The sequence below is a fragment of the Palaemon carinicauda genome, chromosome 14, assembly GCF_036898095.1.
Source record: "Palaemon carinicauda isolate YSFRI2023 chromosome 14, ASM3689809v2, whole genome shotgun sequence".
NCBI classification, from domain to species: Eukaryota; Metazoa; Arthropoda; class Malacostraca; order Decapoda; family Palaemonidae; genus Palaemon; species Palaemon carinicauda.
The window spans coordinates 135,379,562-135,402,480 of NC_090738.1; the positions used below are offsets into that span (position 1 = coordinate 135,379,562).

Here is a 22,919-nt window from a genome sequence, read left to right on the forward strand (position 1 = left end):
GTTGGTATTATTGTTATTTTAATGTAATTTGTAAGTAATTATTCAATTTAGGAGGCCTATTTATTATCTATTTCATTGTGTAATATGTGGAAAGCTGTTTTCAAGCGTTTATAGGCCTACTGTTGTTTTCGTAAATCGACCCTTTGAAAATGTAACCTTTAAAAGATATTAAAGGTTATTACTTATTTTAATGTAATTTACATGTAATTATTTTTTTTTTAAAACTCCTATGAACATTGCAGGCCATAGGCCATCCCACGTTATGGCCAAAGTAAGGATATAGGCCAACGTCATATCCAAATCTCAGGTCTATAGGCTTATTGGATTTTCTACCGTTTATTGTATTCTGTATTTGTATATTGTATTAGCAGACTATTATTTATGTAATACTAACTAATTAAGTAATTTTCTTTTAGTTATGAATTATTTAACAAGTCTTGTGAAGCACTGTGTTAGGTAAATCCATAGACCTAGTTTATCCTAATTTAAATTTGGAGTCTTTGTAGTTGGGTGGACCTGGTCAGTAATGAAAATTTTGTTAAATATTTACCAATAATTTCTCGAAATAATTATACTTAATATAAACTGTACTTATTTATCTATTTCTTTTATTTTTGTTTAACAGGAAAAAAAGTACATTTATGATAGCAGCCACCTGTATGTATTATTATGTCTAACTTTAAATACGGTAGTGTAAGGGGGCCCTCCGTTAGGTAAGTAGGTAAAGACACGGCTTGTAGGTTAGGTTAGGGGGGAAAGTTTAAGTTAGTTGATGTCCATTTTTAATGAATGCGTGAGGAACTGTCCGCTGATATACAAAGGCTCCGACACACCAAAGGGCCATTTTGTACAAAGCCTGTTACTACCAATGAATACATCGGGGTGTATGTATGATAGCGGCCACCTGCATGTATGGTTACGAATAACTTATGATACGGCAGTGTAAGGGGGTCGGCGGGGACATCCCCCCCCCCCCCTGTTAGGTATGTAGGTAAGGACACTGTTTGTAGGTTAGGTTAGGGGGAAAGTCGAGATTAGTTGATGTCCATTTTTAATCCACAAGGTAGGAACGGGCTGCTGACATACAAAGGCTCCAATACAACTATTTACATCTTTAAATTGTCTCAATCGAATTCTTACCATTTGGGTTTTGCCAAGAAGCTTTTCCAGGAAATGCTCCATTTCCTCATAGAGGAAAAAGCAGTTTTATTCTTTTTTTTTCTTTTTTTAGCTTAGGGTAATAAGTTTTTCGTCCAAGTCAGGTTTGCCGACCCCAGCCACTATAGAAAACGAGTTTGTAAGACTCTGTAATACGTTTATCCCAGGTGTTTCTGTTTAATATAAATGTTTGGTTGTTGATAATACTAGTCTCAGGGAAAAGAATTCCAATAATCTATATTTACTGTTTATTTTGTAATTCGATGATGTTTGCAAATTGGTCAAAGGATTTGCCTGTTGGTGTGACAAAAGTTTGAAGGTTTCCCCTATTGAAGGGGTTTTGATTTCACCTACTCTCAGTGGCATGTTTTCGTAAAGTTTATGTTGATTGGCTTGAATTTGCGAGTTGAAATTAAAATGGTTCTTAAATTTTATAAGGGGCATTACTTTGCAAGAGTAGTTCGTGGGGAAACTATGAGGAAAAAAGTACATTTAGAGAAAGATGCCCCAGGGTGTATGTATGATAGTAGCCATCTGTATGTACTGTATTATGTCTTAACTTGAAATATGGCAGTGTAAGGGGGGTTGCAGGGGGCATTAAATCCCCCCCCCCCCAGTTAGGTAAGTAGGTAAAAGCACGGCTTGTAGCTTAGGTTAGGGGGGAAAGTTGAGATTAGTTGATGTCCGTTTTTAATGAACGCGTGAGGAACTGGCCGCTGATATACAAAGGCTCTGAAACCCCAAAGTGCCATTTTGTACAAAGCCTGTTATTACCGATGAATACAACGGGGTGTATGTATGATAGCGGCCACCTGCATGTATGATTACGGATAACTTAGGATACGGCAGTGTAAGGAGGGTAGGCGTGGGACGTTAGACCCCTCCCCCTGTTAGGTAAGGACATGGCTTGTAGGTTAGGTTAGGGAGAAAGTTGAGATTAGTTGATGTCCATTTTTAATCCACAAGGGAGGAACTGGCCACTGACATACAAAGGCCCCAATACAACTATTTACATCTTTATAATGTCTCAATCGAATTCTTGCTGTTTGGGTTTTGCCGAGAAGCTTTTCCAGAAAATGCTCCATTTCCTCATAGAGGAAATTGCGGTTTTATTTATTTTTTTTTTCTTAGGGTAATAAGTTTTTCGTCCAAGTCAGGTTTGCCGCTCTCAGCCCCTATAGAAAACGAGTTTGTAAGACTATCTGTAATACGTTTATCCCAGGTGTTTCTGTTTAATATAAATGTTTTGGTAGTTGGTAATACTTGGCTCACGGAAAAGTCAAAATAATCTAAATTTACTGTTTTGTAATTCGATGATGTTTGCAAATTGGTAGAAGAATTTGCCAGTCAGTGTTACGAAAGTTTGAAGGTTTCCCAGTAGAAAGGGTTTTGATTTCACGTACTCTCAGTGGCATGTATTCGTAAAGTTTATATTGATAGGCTTGAATAAGCCAGTTGAAATTAAATGGTTCTTATAAATTTTATTAGTGTGGTTTGTGGGAAAACTACAACGAGGGATGTACCTATGTTGAAAGTATTATTTGCATCCGCCAACAAAGTTGGAAGGAGGATATGTTTTCGCCCCTGTGTGTTTTTTTGTAAACAGCTTCCTGGCCATAATTTTAATCTTAGAGTAATGAAACTTGCAGGGATTAATTATGTAAAAATATGGAAATGATTAAATTTTGGAAGGTCAAGGTCAAGCAAAATGTCCAATTTACGTAATCAGCCATAAGTTTGAACATCGTTGTCACAGAGACTTCAAACTTGGTTCATTTAAGTTTATGGAAATTCACGCCAATTAATACAAATTAAGGTCAAAGATCAAGGTAGAGAAATGAGCTGCCGTGCCAGAGGTCTTCGCTCTATTGGGTGTCCTAGTCTTTACTGTAATTCTTATAAGTAGAGAGATCGTTTGAATTGAATGTAACATTTTCCATTTTCCAGATGCCGCCCCGTCCTCGTGGAAAGATGTTCCGAGGTGGAGGTGGGGGAATGAGAGGTGGCTATGGCGGGAACCATGGGGGCGGCCATGGTGGAGGCCATGGCAGAGGCCACTGGGACAGAGATCATGGTGGTGGTGGCGGAAGAGGTGGAGGAGGAGGCGGAGGTGGTGGTGGGGGTGGGTATAGAGGGAGAGGCCGAGGTGGCGGGCACCGCGGCGGACGGCCCGATTATTACCACGGTCGGCGCAAGAGCCGCAGCCCCCCGCCCCGTCAGCGTCACGACCACGGAAAGCTGCTGGCAAACTTAGGGCCGGAGGCTCAGCTGGCCTTGACGACAGCCCTGATCAACTCGGTGTTGAAAACAGTAAGTGATGTTGATAGAATTTAAGGTTGTGAATTTATATTTGTGACAGGAATTAATTTATAATCCTGGTCCCATATTTTTATGGCCTTTTTATGAAAATAGAGTGCCATTATCAGTTTTTAATGTATAGTACATTATCCTTCAAGATAAAGGGGGGATCTAGGCCCGAGTGTTTGCATGCACCCTTTTTCAAGGAAGGTTTAGATTTATTTTGTCTCTAAAGAAGGTTCCTAACTTGAAAATATTCGCCTCACACATACAGAAATAATCACAAATCCAACTGAAAATAAAAGATAATGGAATGCTGTGATAAAACAATATTATATCATTTACAGTAATACTGTAGGCAAAATGACATTTGTAATAACCACATATCTATTTCAAATGAAACCCGACTATATGTTGACCTTTGTAGGTAGAAATCATAGCCATGGGAGTTAGGTTAAGCCTATCCTAGGCCAAAATTTAACAAAATTCTACTTAACCCTTTTACCCCCAATGGACGTACTGGTACGTTTCACAAAACTCATCCCTTTAACCCCATGGATGTACTGGTACGTCCTTGCAAATAACTATTTACATTTATTTTTTTTGCATATTTTCTATATTTTTATTAGAAACTTCAGGCATTTTCCTAAAGAATGAGACCAACCTGACCTCTCTATGACAAAAATTAAGGCTGTTGGAGCAATTTAAAAAATATATATCGCAAAATGTGCTTGAAAAAAAAATGCCTGGGGGTTAAGGGTTGGAAAGTTCCAAATAGCCTGGGGGTAAAAGGGTTAAGGAATCTTCTTACATTAGAATTAATTATAAGTGGACTACTGAACACTAGTCGTTGTTTAGCATAATTATGTCATTCAAAGGTCACCATGCTTTCAGGACGGAAGGGACGGCAGAGGAATGTACCGCGACAGAGACCGTCACAGGGACGGCCGGCGCGAGGGCCGCGGAGGATACTTTCGCGTAAGCTACCGAACGTTTCTTGTGCCTTTTGAAGAAGCTTTTGGTCTGGGTGATGACGAAAAAAAAAATTTGACACTTTCATAATTGTTGATGCACTTATGAATCTTTAGAAAACCAAGCTGTAACTAGTGGATGCTTGTAAATAATTTTCAATAACTTGTGCCTAGTCATGGAGAGTTTCATTTCAGGCTATATCTTAGCCAATAGTTTAGTAGTGTCTTAATGACTGTCTTAGAGAAGTAACTTTATTTAACTCTTGGATTTGATCCTCATTGCTGACTTTTTTTGCTGTTATGTATCAATTAGAAGCCATTGTTAATTTGTGTGAAATTTTTTAAGCAATTATTTAGTTAATTTAGTCATTTTGTCAGTTTTTACAAGTATTTTTTGTCTCTTTCTCTTTGGCTAAAGGGGCTTTAGGTATAAAAGTATCTTTTAGGTAACCCCTGATTATTATTTCAAGATCTTTGCTACGACATTACATAATAATATCAATGTGGTAGGCAGTTCAGCTAAACCTCATCTATTTTCTCTCTCTTTCATACCTGTGTGATAATTTCATCTCTCTTGGCGGTATTTTTTAGCTTTAGACATTCCAGGTAAAATGCCATAGGCTTTATTATCATCAGTACCCTTTGATCTTGCAGAAATGCAAACCTTTTAATTGGAATATGGTATTGGCAAAGCTGGAACATCGGTTATAAGTTTTAATGGTGTGGTTGTAGTCGCTGGCCGATGGAGGTTAAGCCCCAAATCTAATCAGCAGAGAACTTGCTTTGATTTCGGCCGTAAGACGGTACAGGTGTACCCATTGCTGCCTCATTTTTGTCTGTTTAATTTTTTTGCTTATTTGAGAATTGTATGCTTCGTGGTACAGTTTGAGAGTTGTATGCTTGCTTGTACGGTTTGAGAGTTGTATGCTTGGTGGTACAGTTTGAGAGTTGTATGCTTGGTGGTACAGTTTGAGAGTTGTATGCTTGGTGGTACAGTTTGAGAGTTGTATGCTTGCTTGTATGGTTTGAGACTTGTATGCTTGCTTGTGTGGTATGAGAGTTGTATGCTTGGTGGTACAGTCTGAGAGTTGTATGCTTGGTGGCACGGTTTGAGTGTTGTATGCTTGCTTGTACAGTTTGAGAGTTGTATGCTTGGTAGTATGGATTGAGAGTTGTATGCTTGGTGGTACGGTTTGAGAGTTGTACTGTATGCTTGGTGGTACGGTTTGAGAGTTGTTTGCTTGGTGGTACGGTTTGAGAGTTGTATGCTTGCTTGTATGGTTTGAGAGTTGTATGCTTGCTTGTATGGTTTGAGAGTTGTATGCTTGCTTGTATGGTTTGAGAGTTGTATGCTTGCTTGTATGGTTTGAGAGTTGTATGCTTGCTTGTATGGTTTGAGAGTTGTATGCTTGTTGGTACGGTTTGAGAGTTGTATGCTTGGTGGTACAGTTTGAGACTTGTATGCTTGGTGGTACAGTTTGAGACTTGTATGCTTGCTTGTACGGTTTGAGAGTTGTATGCTTGCTTGTACAGTTTGAGAGTTGTTTGCTTAGTAGTATAGTTTGAGACTTGTTTGCTTGGTGGTACAGTTTGAGACTTGTATGCTTGCTTGTACGGTTTGAGAGTTGTTTGCTTGGTGGTACGTTTTGAGAATTGTATGTGTCAGACAATAGTCAGGTGCCCATCCAGTGCCTCAACAACGTCCACGAGGACTTTGATGGTTTGCCTGTTGTTCTCTCGTCTATGATGTCATTTACACTCGTGACAGTCGCCCATACAACAAAATCGGTAGTGATGTCTGCCCGCCGTGCATTTGCCCCTCTTGTGGAAGGGCCTTTATGCTTAAGTGAATACTGCGCTGACAGTCGGATGGGCGGAGCTTACCCTCCACCCACCAGCTACCACTGCCACCACATTAAAAGTTGTAATAACCTTTCCAGTTTTGCCCAAGTCATGCTCCTTTTAATGGACTAAGGTTTGTATAGATAGGGAAACTACAAATTACTTTTAAGATTAGGTATTTTTACGTTATTTTCCTTCTGTGGGTTAAGCGTCTACCATTTTTCTAACTGCTTAACACTCCCATCTAATGGAAAATTCAATCTCCCTCTTTCTGTGAAGTCTCGACCTGTTTTCATCCTCTGCTATATGCTTATTTTTAATTAATGCTCTTCACCTATGAAAGAGTCTCGTCACTTTGTAGTTATGTCTATTCTAAAATATTCCATTCTTAAACTTTATTTTTTTTTCTTTTTTGCGGAGTCTTCTGTCTCATATACCATTAGTTTAATAATAGTTTGGTAAATTGTCGTTGATATCTTTGCCTTATATTGAATTACGTCATGAAGATAAAATTGGGTCTTCATTATCTACCCTCCCATATAATCATTAGTCATAGCAATACCTTAGAATAATCATATTTTTCTCAATTGCACATATTTTTTTGTCAAAACCTTCAACATTTTTCATTAAAAATTTTGTAAGTTTTAATAACATCACTAAGATTTATAGATTAAGACAAAACCATTTGGATATACTTTGACCGAAATCTTACACATTACACATTAATGTATCTGACATCGACTCGGTAGTTGTGCATTTCCTGTATGTTTTGAGTAGCTACTAAATTCATGTATGGTTCGTTATAACTGTGAAGTTTATCGTAATTGATAGTCATATTGTGGCTTTTGTCTAGTACAGCAGTTTTTTTTGTTTTTTTGTTTTTGTTTTTAGCAGTTTATGGTTTAGACTTTAGAGTAACATGGGTTTTTCTGCTTTGAAATACTTGGTTTAATTGGTTTAATTTATATTTCCATTCAATTTATTGATTTTTTTTTAGTTTATATTTCCCCGTCATTCAATATATGTCTTTTTTTTTAATTATTGCATAAGTACTTTGGGAGAGGAGTTTTATTTCTTATGGAGTAAAGTTTATTTAAACGTTTGCGTAAATATTGGAAAAGAGCTTTCGAGTTGTTGCAAATCGATTACATTTTAACACTAATCTAAGCTGCTTTTTTGCACATCACTGGAGCCATGGGGATAAATCAAACTCTATAGGAACTAAGGGTATATGTTTCTGTTGTTAACCATATTAGTCCTCAGAAAAAAGATTAAATTTACATAATAACTTAAAATGGTTAGATGTCCCTAGTTGAAATTAAACCAGACTCGTATAATTTAATCCTAGGTTTGCAGCCTAACCTTTTTATATATAGAAATTTTAAATTTATCTGCTTGTCTACCAATCGAAACGTCTAAAATCGTGATACTGTTATTTTCTTCCTTTTCTGTAGTTATCATTAATTACTTGGTTCCATCTATGAAATTCATTATAGCCTCTGTTCTGGTTAAATGTTCTGTTCTTGGGACTGCATTTTTTTTTATGATTGATCCTTAATCAGTAGAGGCTTGAGCCCAGTGCTAATTTGGATGGACAACTGTATACAGTATTCATGATTCTTTAAATATAGTGTTGAAATATACAAGAATTCGTGAGTAAACGAAAATACTATTTCATAGAAATGTCATTCAAAAATTTCAGCCTTTTTTAGAGTTCATGTATTATACTTGTAATTTTATAAGGTTTAACTGGATACATACCCTTATTTTTATGAAAACTAATTGGAAATTTCTTTTCTATTTATATAATAAAGAGGCTCTTTCATAGGCACCGCAGGGTTTATTTCTCTCCTCCCTTTTCTTTAGCCACCGTTTTACGACCTTTTATTTCTAGTATCAGCAGCTAGGATCAAGCGTAGTTGATTAAATGTTTTTACTATTTTGTAAATCATGTGTGTAACGACATGGTTCTAGAGCTGTTTGCATGTTGCAAATACCGTAGTGCTTTTGATGTTTGAAAATAGCTTGGATTTCTAAAGGTGTTTTGCAGTCAGCATTGCTTCCGTTCATCTTGATTTATTGTAGGATAATTAACATGCCTTGGTATCATAAGTAACTTTGTCATGATATAATTTGTTAGGATGTCCAGTAATCTTATACTTTTAGTCCGGTTGGAATCCTCACGGAGAATCGGACTTCCTTTTAACATAGAGTTGACGGTCAATGCAAGAGTCTGTTGCCTCAATGGAGACCAAAGCCTAGAGTTACATTGATAGAAACTGTGGAGCTAGTTGTCTTATTGGAATGTAGACTTAATTAGAGCAGCCAAACAAAAAACATAAGTCTATTCATCTCATCTCCTCATTTTCTTTGAAGATGTGGAAAAGAGCTTTTTAATTCTGAATAGAATGTGTGATCTTCTGATGAGAGCATGTTAGCATGTTGTTGGTGAATGGGATGTCCCCCCTTCTACCTATTTTGAGTGCGGACCCAATAGCACGAACCATTTGCCATTGGGCTCTTGGGGTAGCATTTCTCAATCCATCATACACGGGTGTGTCCCAGAGATCCAACCAGACCTCTGCTTCCTTGCATCTAATATGTAGTATTTGTCTAATTACAATTTTTGAAGGTTATCATGAGCCAGCCACCAGGCATTGCCTTCAGGTTGAAATGATAAACCCTTAGCTCCAAGTCTATTTGTTCAGGAGGAGTCGAGAGAACGCAGGCACTATGGGGATGACCGCAGATCACATGAGCCCAGACCGTACCATGAGGAGGGGAGAGGTCACCGCTATGAGCGTGAGAAATCTGCTTCTGGCTCCCCTCGCTACCGTAATAACAGATATTCCGGTATGGCCAGGAGGAAGCCCTCCCCTCACGGGCACCATGGCCCGTCACGTAAGCGTCAGAGGTAAACACCCACAGTAACAAATAAAAAGTGTCATCATTTTGAGTTTAAATTCTTACAGAAAGTATTGAAGAAGCAAGTTACCATGTAGTGTGATGAAAAAACAAAAAAACAACCACATTATTTACCTGCCGGCAAGAGGCAAAACTTGACATGAAAGAGCTGAATGTGTTTTCAGGGGGAACTGCAAAACTAAGAGAGAGGAAGGATTGACACTGAAGTGTGACAAAAATTTATGTATTTCAAGTATTTATCATGGATACAATTTCAGTGCTAAATACAAGAGGATTTCCTTGCCACAATGAAAATCTCTTTCTTTAGTATCAGAGTATTCAAAAGCTTATCGGCATCACCTCGGACTGTGGCGATGCTTTGATCGCACGCATCGGACTCTCAAGACTTCCCCATTCCCCCAAATCCATCCAAAGAATATTGTTTTGGATGGAAACCTGTAAAGTATAATTGTAGTTTTAGACAGCTAAGTATTGTTTATATCTTTTTCAATTTCAAGTTTTAAGGTAGAGCTTGAATAAGAGAGTAGACTTAGATCGTAAGTTTCAACCAATTGCTCTTATTGAAGGTCAGTGATAGATATGTGGTAGAATACCTAAGGGGGTCTTTAAAGATGGGCGTAAGATGCTACTGAATTCCTTGTCCTGTTTCTCATAAGATTTGTTTTTGCCCCCTTTTCCAATAATGTAATCATAACCAAGATGCAAATTACTTTCAGGGGGATAATGCTTATGTGGTATACCACCATCCTATTTGATTTTAAGGTTTTGCATGCTAGATTAAGAAGCACATTTATCTTATATCTTCATTTCATGAATCATGTATACAAGTCTTTTGTTTACAAATAGAATGTCTTTAAATATATACTAGTCAAGTCTTTCAAATTTGTCACATTTTTAATTTTGTTCTTTGTCACAGGTATTGGATATTTTTCAGTGCACAGTATTGCATAATTGTTTATAGACATGCTAATTCACTGGCTTTACTACCCGAGAAATTGTCATATAAAGTCACGTTTTGAAATCCAGTAACACTCATTCAATGCAAGTTCTCAGGAACACGAACATAACTTGCCCCCTCTTAATTAAGGCATAATAGCACTGTATTTATTTCAGTAATGTATTTTTGGTGGAATTATGCAACTTTAAACTTATAAACTAAGATCAAATATTTTAACCAGGCTTTGAGAAGTGTTAGATTTTCATCTTACACAAAGTATCTTATTACTTCTGGTGTATGTAACTGTATTTTATTAGAACATTAGCAGTTTTATACTTAAGAAATGTAGTGTGTAGTTTGCCGAGCATAAACATTATCTGCACCAGTTTCCAAGTGTATTTTGAATATTTTTTTGTATGTGGAGACTGGAATACTGTACTGTATTTTATAGTCTTTTAGACCAAATTAATTTCATTAGCAATATTAAGATTAATTGAATAGGTTCTCCTGTGTATTCAAGTAACCTCTCAAAAGAAAATTAGAATTCATTTAATAGTTCATAATTTAAAATACTGAAGCACATAGTTTTTAAAGTCATCTTTAGATAGTAATTGAGAGGGTTTCCCACTACACTATGATTCTGAAGAATTGTCTTATGGCTTACTAGTAGAGAAGGAGATTGGCTGTCCTTGACACCAATAAAGGTGCTAGTGTAAAATTATTGTTAATTACCTATTAGATACTTTCGCTACAGTATATTATTTTAGAGATAGAAAATGTAAAAATTTATTTTGATTTATCCGCTTCGTTGTCTCTTTACCTACAAAATTATGACTATTTTTTCCCTTTTGTTTTTCCCTCTACTTTGACTTTTGTCTGAGCATATTTATCTGTTCTGCTTACCTTATCATCCCAACTCCTACATTGCTGTAAGATTTTAAAACAGGTTTGCATAAACCTTGTATAGAATAGGATGTTCACTGTATAGTATTATGTATTTTTTTAATGTCGACTACACTACCCCAGTTGTAATGGTTGATTTCAATAATATTACTTTTGTATTAGATATGACCCATAATATTAAGTTTTAATTAACCTTTTTTTTTTTCAAGATTATTATTGACAAATGTTCAAGAACTTCTCCAGGTCTGGTAACTTTTTATGACTAGATATAAATAATTTTTAAAATATCTACTTTGAAAGACTTGTTCTGCCCTTCTCCCCCCAATTAAGATGGATTCAAAAGTATACATGGTTGATACTGTATCCAGATAAGATCTATATTTTTATCTTTTGACTGACTAAGCACAAGCATTGCATTATAAGTTCGCCGGGCACGACGGGAGATGTAATTCTGTTTCTGTAACGTTTATCAGACTAGAGAGAATGGATAGTGGTGAGGGCGGTAGCTCTCCCCACCACGATCGGGAGTATGAGGGGGATGACTCCTTTGACCAAGAGAGGGACCGAGACCGGCAGAAGGAGCGAAGACACAGGAGTCCCGGGAGCGACGACTCGCGCAAGGGTCGCGAGGGCGAAGGGGCCGAGGGCGGCGACGACAAGGAAGAGGGCGGCGACGGGCCGAGCGGGGTGCAAGTGACCATCAAGGCGGATGGCGAAAGGGCCGTGAATAGCGAGGGTCACGTCAGGCCTAGGGTCTCTGGCCGTCTCTTTGTCGAACTGAGATGCCCTCACTGTCCCAGTCAAAAGTCGATAACGTTCAAGGTACGGTTGGAACTTTTTTTGTGTAGTGATTCATACTTTTGAAGTGTTAAATGGTGGCCGTTGGCCTAGTGGTTGGGTTTGGTGTCGACTCGTAGATTCATCTTAGAATTAATAGTAATAGGACTGTATGTATTCAGAAAAAATATTTAGATTGTGAAAAACTGATCGTAATGGCATGTTTTCTTCTTGACGATTATGGTAAGCTCACCTTTTCCTTGTGAATACATACTGTATACAGTAGTAATTTTATACTTGGCATGATTTAATGAAAGTTTCACAATCTTACTTCATGTTATGCAGTTTATTGGTTCCAAGACTTGCGGTATCACTCGAAAAATAGTTTGAAAATATGAAAAACAAAAAGACTCAAAGTGACCCTTCAGACAGCCTCCTAATATTACAAAGCTATAGAAGCATCATTCAAGTCATTCAATAGTTGAACTATTTTCCTGTCTTTCTAATAGATTTCTTTATTTTCATTTTAAAGAATAAAAAAATGCACTAAACCTGAATTTTTTTATTACTGAAAATTGGATCAAAGCCTAAAATGACAATACAATTTAAAAAAATGTTACTATACATGAAGTATGACTGTACAAAGCTGTTTTGATGTCATCTAATATAGAAAAGCTTGTTGGGTACTAAACATAATTTTACCCTTTGTTGCCTCCATTACAGGAGTACAAGTTTCATCTTGGTAGCGACGGACACAAAAACCAGCTCAACAGACTTGCCAGGAAGCATTCGGTCGTGCTACGGAAGATTCGCGTACAGCAAAGGCAAGAACAGAGAGACATCGAAGAGAAGTGGAAGGAGGAGAAACCCGACGAGTTCAAAAATGCCGTTTCAAAGTAAGGGAGTTTTTGGTTTGCGTTTCACCTTTTGGATTTTGATTATGTAGAATTATTTCGTCTTCAAAACCCATTTGAAATTTTGGATTTTGGTTACGTAGAATTATTTCGTCTGTTCAAAGACTAATAGAAATTTATAGAAATTATTGCTTATGGTAACATTTTGGGAAATCTCAGTCAAAAAAAGTATTACATCGCATACATATACCAAGGCACTTCCCCCAATTTTGGGGGGTAGCCGACATCAAACAAATGAAACAAAAAAGGGGACCTCTATTCTCTACGTTCCTCCCATCCTGACAAGGGACTCGAATTATTTTGTCTTCAAAAACTATTAGAAATTTGTAGAAATTATTGCTTATGGTAACATTTTGGGAAATCTCAGTCAAAAAAAAGGATTACATCACATACATATACCAAGGCACTTCCCCCAATTTTGGGGGTTAGCCGACATCAAACAAATGAAACAAAAAAGGGGACCTCTCCTCTCTACGTTCCTCCCAGCCTGACAAGGGACTCAACCGAGTTCGGCTTGTACTGCTAGGGTGCCACAGCCCACCCTCCCCTGTTATCCACCACAGATGAAGCTTCATAATGCTGAAAGTATTATTTCACAATAAATACCTCAATTTCATAATACAGTAACTGCTAGTGGATTATAACTTAGTGACCTGTACACTAGGTGAATATTAGTTGTATGTGGCATAGACAGATTTGTTAATTTGCTGAAACCTTAAAGGGTTAAGAGATGATCATTTAAATTGACACTATCGTGTCAAACTTTGTTGAGATGCTGGTAGTGCCATCATTATCAGTATCTTTAATTCACCCAGTTATTAGACTTATTTTACACGTGTTCTCCTGTCCTGTCTTTCTGCCCAACCTCTTTAATTTATACTTCATGTTGTATAGCCTATGTAGAATATTTAAATCAAATCATCATTCGGTAAACATTTTTGGTTGATATTAGTGGTTTAAGTAAGCGTAGAATATAATAGATGCGTTAACTACCGTCCTTTAGTTTTGCCATATAGGTCAAGTCTCAAGCTTTGTTGATAGTTTATCATTTGGTACTTTACCGACAAAGCCATATAACAGCACTGACATCTTTAAGCACTGCATATATGATGGGTTGTTTATAGAAAAGGTTACAACAAGAAGGACTTAAGATAATAGGGGAATGAGGGTGATAATGTATGATATATGATGATTGTATGGTTTTATGAGGGCTACTCTTTCTCTCATGATTTTAATATTTCAAAATTGACTTTACTGGGTAAATTTATTTTTTTTCTTTCAATTTTTTAGCATTTGGGAAGATCCAATGAGTTTCACTTGCCTTTAAATATTAACTTGTCCGTATTGAAATAAGTTTATCGAATCTCCATGAAATGCTTTACAAAACATTTTAGAAATATTTTCAAAGTTTAAACAACAATAACTCAGGAAGGTTTAATAATCTTTACCCTGGAAAAGCAAATATATCTTTCTTTGCTTGAACCTCAAAGCACCTCTTGAGGGTTTGAAGATGTTTAGGCACAATGAGAGTCAAATGAAAACATAAATTTGTTTGTGTGTGTGTGAGAGAGAGAGAGAGAGAGAGAGAGAGAGAGAGAGAGAGAGAGAGAGAGAGATCATGATAGCACATCATTTTGATTATATGTGTGAGAGAAAGAGAGAGTAGTGAACTTATTTCTCTACTGTATTATGAAGTTGTAAAACTTAATACCACTGCTGAATAAATGTAACTTCTGGCAAAATCTGTCAAGGAAGTGACACTAATTTCTTTTTCATTTTAGAAACCATTATCTGAAATACTGTGTAAATTCTCACTTATCCCTTTTACCCCAAATGGACGTACTGGTACGTTTCACAAAACTCATCCCTTGACCCCCATGGACGTACTGGTACGTCCTTGCAAAAAATTGCTATTTACATTTTTTTTGCATATTTTTGATAACTTAATGAGAAACTTGAGGCATTTTCCAAAAGAATGAGACCAACCTGACCTCTCTATGATGAAAATTGAGGCTGTTAGAGCAATTTGAAAAATATTTATTTCAAAATTTGCTTAAAAAAAAATGCCTGGTGGTTAAGGGTTGGAAAGTTCCAAATAGCCTGGGGGTAAAAGGGTTAATATAAGTTCTTTTTTTTATTACAAAGTACATCTGTTAACTTTGTTTTCATCTTACTCAGGTTCTGTACGACATGCAAGCTCGCTTACAAATGTTTGGGCAGCAACGTCGGCGACGGGCTGAGTCTCCACAATCGCAGCAAGTTCCATCGGGTATGTTGTTATTATTATTATTATTATTATTATTATTATTATTATTATTATTATTATTACTACTACTGGCTAAGCCACCACCCTAGTTGGAAAAGCAGTATGCTATAAGCCCAGAGGCTCCAACAGAAAGAAATAGCCCAATTAGGAAAGAAATAAATTATATGAGAAGTGATATTATTATTATTATTATTATTATTATTATTATTATTATTACTGACTAAGCTGCCACCCTAGTTGGAAAAGCAGTATGCTATAAGCCCAAGGGCTCTAACAGGGGAAAATGGCCCAATTAGGAAATAAATAAATGATATGAGAAGTGATGAACAATTAAAATGAAGTGTTTAAAAAAAAGAGTAAGAATATTAAAAAGATATGTCATATTAACTATCAAAAGACTTATATCAGCCTGTTCAACTTAGAAACATTTCCTGCAAGTTTGAATTTTTGAAGTTCTACTCAATGTTGTAAGCTTATATATTTTAGCCTTAGTAATGTGTATTAATTCATGAATAGTTTCATGCTGTTACTAATTAGCTCTTAATTTCAGTTTAAAAAATGATGCTTGTAGTTAAACAGGAAGAGTCTTGTCATTTTTAACATTGTAAGTTTTCCCTATCGGAAGGACCAGTAACACATTAGGATTAATACAATACTGCACTTATGTGCTTGATATAGAATTACGTATCACTATACTCAATTTTTTTTAATGAGGCACATTTGCACCGACTAGCAGCGGTGGGTGCCCTTTTAGCTTGGAAAAGTTTCCTGCTACCTGATTGGTTAGAATTTTCTTGTCCAACCAATCAGCGATCAGGAAACTTTTCCGAGCTAAAAGGGGACCCCTGCGAGTCGGTGCAAATCTGCCTCACTAAAAAGAATTGACTATAGATTATTCATTAAATTTTTAATCAATAATTTTAGTCTGAAGGACAGAGTGGATTTTTAATTCAATTTGACTGTACATAAATTCAATCTTATAGAATTGTCTCACTGTACCGATAATGTCTCTTTTTAGTTTCTTTTCTTTGATTATGATTTCATTGAAGGACAAGGTTGATTAGCAGTTCATCTTTACACGTTATATTTAATTTCCAGATGCAGCGACATTACTTGCATCCACGCTGTTCCATGTGCCGCATCACATTCCCAAGCCGGATGGTGTACGAATACCACATTGCATCTATTAGTCACCTGAGAGTAAGTAGGACTATAGTACAGTACATTATACATAATTGATTACTTTTGGCTCCTGGAATACCGTTTATACTCGCGTAAGTAGTTGCTGTGTATTGCCCGAGGTGTTTGTTTTTACCTCCGCCAACGAAGTTGGAAGGGGGTTATGTTTTCGCCCCTGTTTGTATGCATGTGTGTGTTTATTTGTAAACAGCTTCCTGGCCACAATTTTAATCGTAAAGTAATTAAATTTTCAGGGATTTACTGTTGTGTAAAAAGCTGGAAATTATTGAATTTTAAAAGGTCAAGGTCATGGTCAAGCAAAATGTCCAATTCACATAATCAGCCATGAGTTTGGACATAGTTATCACAGAGACTTCAAATTTAGTTCACATTTAAGTGTATGAAAATCCACGCCAATCAATACATGTCAAGGTCAACAGTCAAGGTCGGGCAATTGGTTAAGAAATAGCTGCCGCGGCAGAGGTCATCGCTCTACTGAGTGCCCTTCTAGTTGTTTACTCTTTTGAATTCAATTGCCATCAGCTGTATTACTTTCTACCTTTTAATTTCCATTATCCCTTGGAATCTCTTTTCCCTTTGCTGTTCAACTTCATCAACATCTCTGAGGAAAAATATGTTGACAATTCTAGAAATATGGTTTGTTTTGAAGTTTATTGTACCGTATTAATTGTAATTAATAGAGTAGTGTATATTATGTGATTTCTTTATTTCTTGTAAGTGATTTACGGATCAATGTATATCTCATAAGAGTGGTCAATGGATTACGTGTATTTTTTAAAAGAATGGTCAATGAAGTAATATATTTCTCATGAGATTTATCAATGGGAAAATGCATTTATTCGGAAATATATAAATGAAGAAAAATATATTTCTCTGGAGATTTATCAATGGAGAAATATATATCTCTGGAGATTAATATATTTCTCTGGAGATTTATCAATGGAGAAATCTATTTCTCTGGAGATTTATCAATGGAGAAATATATTTCTCAGGAAATTTATCAGTGGAGAAGTATACTTTTCATGAGATTTATCAAGGGAAGAAATGTATTTTTTGCCCAATTAACCATTGGAGAAATTTACTTGAGATTATTCTATGAAGTAAAGTATTATTAGCAGGAGTAATGTATTATTAATTAATGTAATTCTGGTATGATTGGTTTATTCTGATTAATTTGACTCTCTGTGCAGGTCAGAACAGCCAAAATAGATAACAACGGCGGCGAGTGTCGCAGCGACGAACAAGACCAAGAGGACGATGACGACGTTTTAGATCTTGCCAATTTCATGACCCTAGACTCTGTGGGTGAAGACGGTACGTGATTTTATTATTCGCTGTTCGAATGCCGTTGCAATCCCTTTAGGGTAAAAGTACATCTAATTCTTTTGATTGTCAATCTATTTGGCTGTCATCATTGTTACTAGATAGCCAGTGGGTTTCAAATCATTACCTCCCCCAACGAAGTTGGAAGGAGGTTATGTTTTCACCCTTGTGTGTGTGTTTGTTTGTAAACAGCTTCCTGGCCACAATTTTAATCGTAGAGCAATGAAACTTGGAATTAACTGTTATGTAAAAAGCTGGAAATTCTTAAATTTAGGAAGGTCAAGGTCACAGTCAAGCAAAATGTCCAATTCACGTAATCAGCCATAAGTTTGGACATCGTTTTCACTGGGACTTCAAACTTGGTTCATATTTGAGTGTATGAAAATTCACGCCAATTAATTCATGTCAAGGTCGAGAAATAAGCTTCCGAGACAGAGGTCTGCACTCTACTGAGCACCCCCTTTGCTTATTAATGTTTTAAATTAGTTTTTACTTGATTTTAGTTTTTATACAATCTTTGCAAACATTAGCGTGGAATTAGAGTTGAAAGGTTAAGTACTGTATGTGAGAAGAGAAATAAAGAGAAAGGAATAATGGATGTATTAACAATACGTAGTATAAATAGCAATAAAATTATATAATTCGATAAGCTACAACTTTAGTTGGAAAAGCAGGATGCTACAAGCTCAAGGTCTCCAACAGGGAAAATAGGCCGGTGAGGAAGGGAAATAAATAAACTACAACAGCAGTGATGAACAATAAAAATAAAATATTGTAGTAATATTAGCAAGTATTAAAAGATCTTTCATATATAAAGAGCATTCAACACAAAAAGCTAAGATATTGATGTATTTCTTTTTGAAGTAGGTGTAGATTTTCCAAAGTGAAATTTTTTTTTGAGATCTTGATGTTATTTCTCGGTTTGCTAGGGAATATCTAGTACGGTAGAATTATCCACAAAAAAGGTTTCTTCCCATCCATAATTTTCTAACTTTTAGTTGTTTTAACCAAGAACAAAGTCTACTCTTGCCATACTAAGGTGCTAAAGAATGCCTATGATTTGTGACCCCTTTATAAGGAAATCTAAGTTGTTTTGATTGATTTAATGTGAAATATAATGAATTGGCAGGGGCCTAATCTATAGCTCAGATATTTTCTCCCATTCTAGAGCCAGAGCTATTAAGATTTTGATAGTGAGATCTTGATACCCAATTTTATGTAACTTTACAAAAGTAAGGAATGGAAATAACAAGGATTATTATATTGGTAGTGGATGCATGGTAAGAATTTCATTCTTTATTTTCAAGTGGAGTGGTATAATTGAATCGAGTCATGTCATGTAGAAATGAAAAGAAGAATGTTTAGTAAATCGGTGATCCATCACAGCTAGACTTTGAGCTTTATAAAAGATTTTAACTTGAAAAATGTCATCATCATCTCCTCCTATTGACGCAAAGGGCCTCTGTTATATTTCACCAGTCATCTCTGTCTTGAGCTTTTAAATCAATACTTCTCCATTCATCATCTCTTACTTCACGCTTCATAGTCCTCATCCATGTAGGCATGGGTCTCCCAACTCTTTTAGTGCCAGGTGGAGCCCAGTTGAATGTTTGATCTCTGGTAGATGGAGATGGTTTGGGCATGCTCTTGTCACTCTCCAAGAGAGATTAGTTCACAGACAAATGTAATCTAAAGAAAAATTTGATTATCATATAAGTTTGGTACAGAATTTAGCATGTTAGTGAAAAGTAAGGGAACATGAACGATATGTGTCATGAATGGGAATGGATAAAATAATTTAGACAATAAGCAGAATTCAGGTTTATATGTATTAAACTGGATAAAATAAATTAGGCAATAAGCAGAATTCAGGTTTATATGTATTAACTGGATAAAATAAATTAGGCAATAAGCAGAATTCAGGTTTTTATGTATTGAACTGGCTAAGATAAATTAGGCAATAAGCAGAATTCAGGTTTATATATATTAAACTGGATAAAATAATATAAGCAATAAGCAGAATTCAAGTTTATAAGTATTAAACTAATGTATGGAAAATCCTTAAGAATCTTCTGTAATTTTCATTTCAATTTATGTAATGTTAATTGTCCCACGATAAACAACCCTCTGATATTTAAACAGATGAGGAAGTCGGGTCCGAGCACGAGGAAATCACCGAAGGCTTGGATGAAGTAGAAGCTGCCGAAGAAGGCAGCATGAGGAAGTCTTCGTCGAAGGGCAGGAAACGCAGACGAGGACGCGATACCGACGACATATCCATGGATGGCGACTGGGAAAAAGACGATCTTGATGAGGATGAGGACGATGTGACCGAGCCCGTCGGTATGTAAATCTCTCTCTCTCTCTCTCTCTCTCTCTCTCTCTCTCTCTCTCTCTCTCTCTCTCTCTCTCTCTCTCTCTCTCTCTCTCTCTCTCTCTTTCTCTCTTTCTCTCTCTCTTTCTCTCTCTCTCTTTCTCTCTTTCTCTCTCTCTTTCTCTCTCTCTCTTTCTCTCTCTCTTTCTCTCTCTCTCTCTCTCTCTCTTAACTTCATTTTATTCCTATGCAGATACAAACTTCCAAGTCATTTATATGGGGTTACTACTAATCATGTTTTCTACGACTGGCCAATCACTGCTGGTGCGAAGTGAAGAGATTGTGCTCTCTCTCTCTCTCACTTCCTCTCTACGATCGAGCCTCTCACATTAATCTAGTTTACCCTTTTAGTGTTTAGCTCTCTTGACTAGTGATTTTTTTCTCAATTCAACATAATTTATTATTATTATTACTAGCTAAGCTACAACCCTAGTTGGAAAAGCAAGATGCTATAAGCCCAAGAGCTCCAACAGGCAAATTAGCCCAGTGAAGAAAGGAAATAAACAAACTACAAGGGAAGTAATGAACAATCAAAATAAAAATATTTTAAGAACAGTGATATTGTAAATAAATCTTTCATATAAAAATGATAAAAACTTCAATAAAAAACAAAAAAAAAAAAGAAGAGAGAAATAAGATAGAATACCCAAGAATAATGAAACTCAGGGATTAACTGTTTTGTAAAAACCTGGAAATGATTGAATTTTATAAGGTCAAGGTCACGGTCAAGCAAAATGTCCAATTCACATAATCAGCCATAAGTTTGGATATCGTTGTCACAGAGACTTAAAACTTGGTTTATATATGAGTATAAAAATCCACGCCAATTAATACATGCCAAGGTCAAGGTTGAGAAATAAGCTGCCGCGGCAGAGGTCTGCGCTCTACTGAGTGCCCCTCTAGTTATAAGAAACAATCTATAGGTCTGGAATCTCTCATGATGAGCCTGAAGAGACCTACGATCTGAATAGAGTGCTACATGATCAATCTTAACCCTTTTACCCCCAGGCTATTTGGAAATTTCCAACCCTTAATCCCCAGGGGGTTATTTTCTTCCCAGCACAGTTTGCAGTATATTTTTTTTAAATTGCTCTAACAGCCTTAATTTTTGTCATAGAGAGGTCAGGTTGGTCTCATTCTCTTGGAAAATGCCTGAATTTTCTCAAAAAATTATCAAAAATATGAAAAAAAAGAATTTCTATAGCATTATTTTGCAAGGACATACCGGTACGTCCATGGGGGTAAAGGGATGGCTTTTGTGAAACGTACCAGTACGTCCTTTGGGGGTAAAAGGGTTAAACTAGTCGCAGTGATCTTGCTTGACACGTCATATAGAATCCTAACCAATGGCTTCCCTGGGAAGAATTGGTCAACAAACAAGGGCTGTCCAGGTCAAAGTAGAACCCTTACTAGGCTTATTCTAGAATGGAGATTGTTCCAAGACCTTGTCACCTTGGCTAAGGACAGTTTGACAATTTTGAAAACAGTTCCTATAGCTCTCATGGAAGTTCAGATCTAGTTATAGATCATGAAAGAGGCCCTGGTCTGAGTGATACTAGAATTCCTTGCCCGAAAGAATTATCGACGTCCTCGTTGTCAAGGTTTCTAGACGGAATTGTCTCATAGGAGTAATTTCTCCGCTCTCTCCTTGAGCATGCGCTTCATTTACCCAGTACGAAACATGATGCAATCTAGCAAAATTATGATTGGCCTGTCTTATAAAACGTGATTAGTATAACCCCACATAAATGATTCAGGTTTTTATATCTAGGATGAATAAAATTTTAAATATTTAACTTAGCCGGTGAATATATAATAGCTGACGCCTCTGGCGGCTCGACAGAAAAAACACAAAAACTCGCGAGCGATCGCTATGAAGGTTGCGGGTGTGCCCACCAGCGCCAACTACTGTATCGGCCAGATACCGCATATACATGTAAACAGCTCCAATTCTTCTCTGTCGGTCTGATCGACAAGACATACCATTACTTGCTGTTAACCTGGAGTTTTTCAACAGTCTTGGTGAAGTACTTCCTTTTGGCTTGAGCTTTCGCAGTGCAGGTGTTTTATCTTCAACTTAAATCTTGAACTCTTTTTTGGATAGATTTAATTGTTGATGACTTTGGATTGTTTTTTAGACTTTTCAAAATGGCCGACCCTTCCCTTAGTACGGAAGTGTGTTTTAGGCTTTTAGCAATTATCTTATCACGTTATAAATTGTTGTTGTTAATTATAGATTTTCCTCTATATATTTTATATCAAACCCGCCTTTATTAGGCCTCTTTGATTAGCTTTCCATTTATAATAAACATCAAGATCAATTTTAATGATTTGTTTATATGCGGCCTTACCTATTCCTTCCCTAATCCGAGAGTAGGCGGTCCTAACTTGGAAACCGAAGTTAAACAACGTTGAGCCCTTTCAATCGTTAATAACTCTTACAGAGCAAATGATTTAAAACTTATTAAATGAATATTTTTTAGTAGATATTTTATGAAAGATTTTCTTTGAATAGTCTTCGTGCTGTTTCAAAGATGAACTAACGTTTGGTTTATTTATGCTACGCAGTTTGCGCTCTATCGTTACGATAGAGAAAGAGAGAATCACGGTTTCACTTTGCAGAAAGAGTAAATCGATTCTGACGTTTTGTTCATTCTTCTTTCAAACTGAAATGTTTTAAATACTAATTTAAAGGAACTTGTTAATTTTCATTTTCTTAGTCCTTTCAGTTTTTTCCTTTGGTCAGATAACCTGTTTATTGACGAAAGGTGAGTGGGCTTTTCTCTTCGGTGTGAAATCAAGAGAGAGAGAGAGAGAGAGAGGAAGAGAGAATGTTCCGATCTTTATTCTCGTCCCAAGCGAGTAACGTTCTCGAGTCAGTTTTTTACTCTCGTCCCAAGTCTCTGTACGGGGAGAAAGGATAAAACTTTTTTAGTTTTTATTCTCGTCCCAACGCACTGTACGGTGAGAGATTGAAAACGTAGTTTTGAATGAACTAGTGTTTAGTCTCCTCCCCAGTCACTGATCCTTT

At 36.4% G+C, this 22,919-nt stretch overlaps 1 protein-coding gene across 2 annotated transcripts in view; it reads left to right on the forward strand.

The window, feature by feature from the left end:
* The window catches only part of LOC137653783 (uncharacterized), a 47,264-nt gene that overhangs the window by 585 nt on the left and 23,760 nt on the right, over window positions 1-22,919 (forward strand). For both annotated transcript variants that reach the window (XM_068387427.1, XM_068387428.1), the window contains exons 2-10: window positions 3,106-3,468; window positions 4,351-4,434; window positions 8,978-9,183; window positions 11,508-11,856; window positions 12,535-12,707; window positions 14,904-14,994; window positions 16,090-16,191; window positions 17,382-17,505; window positions 19,657-19,857. In XM_068387427.1, the coding sequence (XP_068243528.1) occupies window positions 3,106-3,468; window positions 4,351-4,434; window positions 8,978-9,183; window positions 11,508-11,856; window positions 12,535-12,707; window positions 14,904-14,994; window positions 16,090-16,191; window positions 17,382-17,505; window positions 19,657-19,857 (1,693 nt within the window). The remainder of the gene's footprint in view (window positions 1-3,105; window positions 3,469-4,350; window positions 4,435-8,977; window positions 9,184-11,507; window positions 11,857-12,534; window positions 12,708-14,903; window positions 14,995-16,089; window positions 16,192-17,381; window positions 17,506-19,656; window positions 19,858-22,919) is intronic.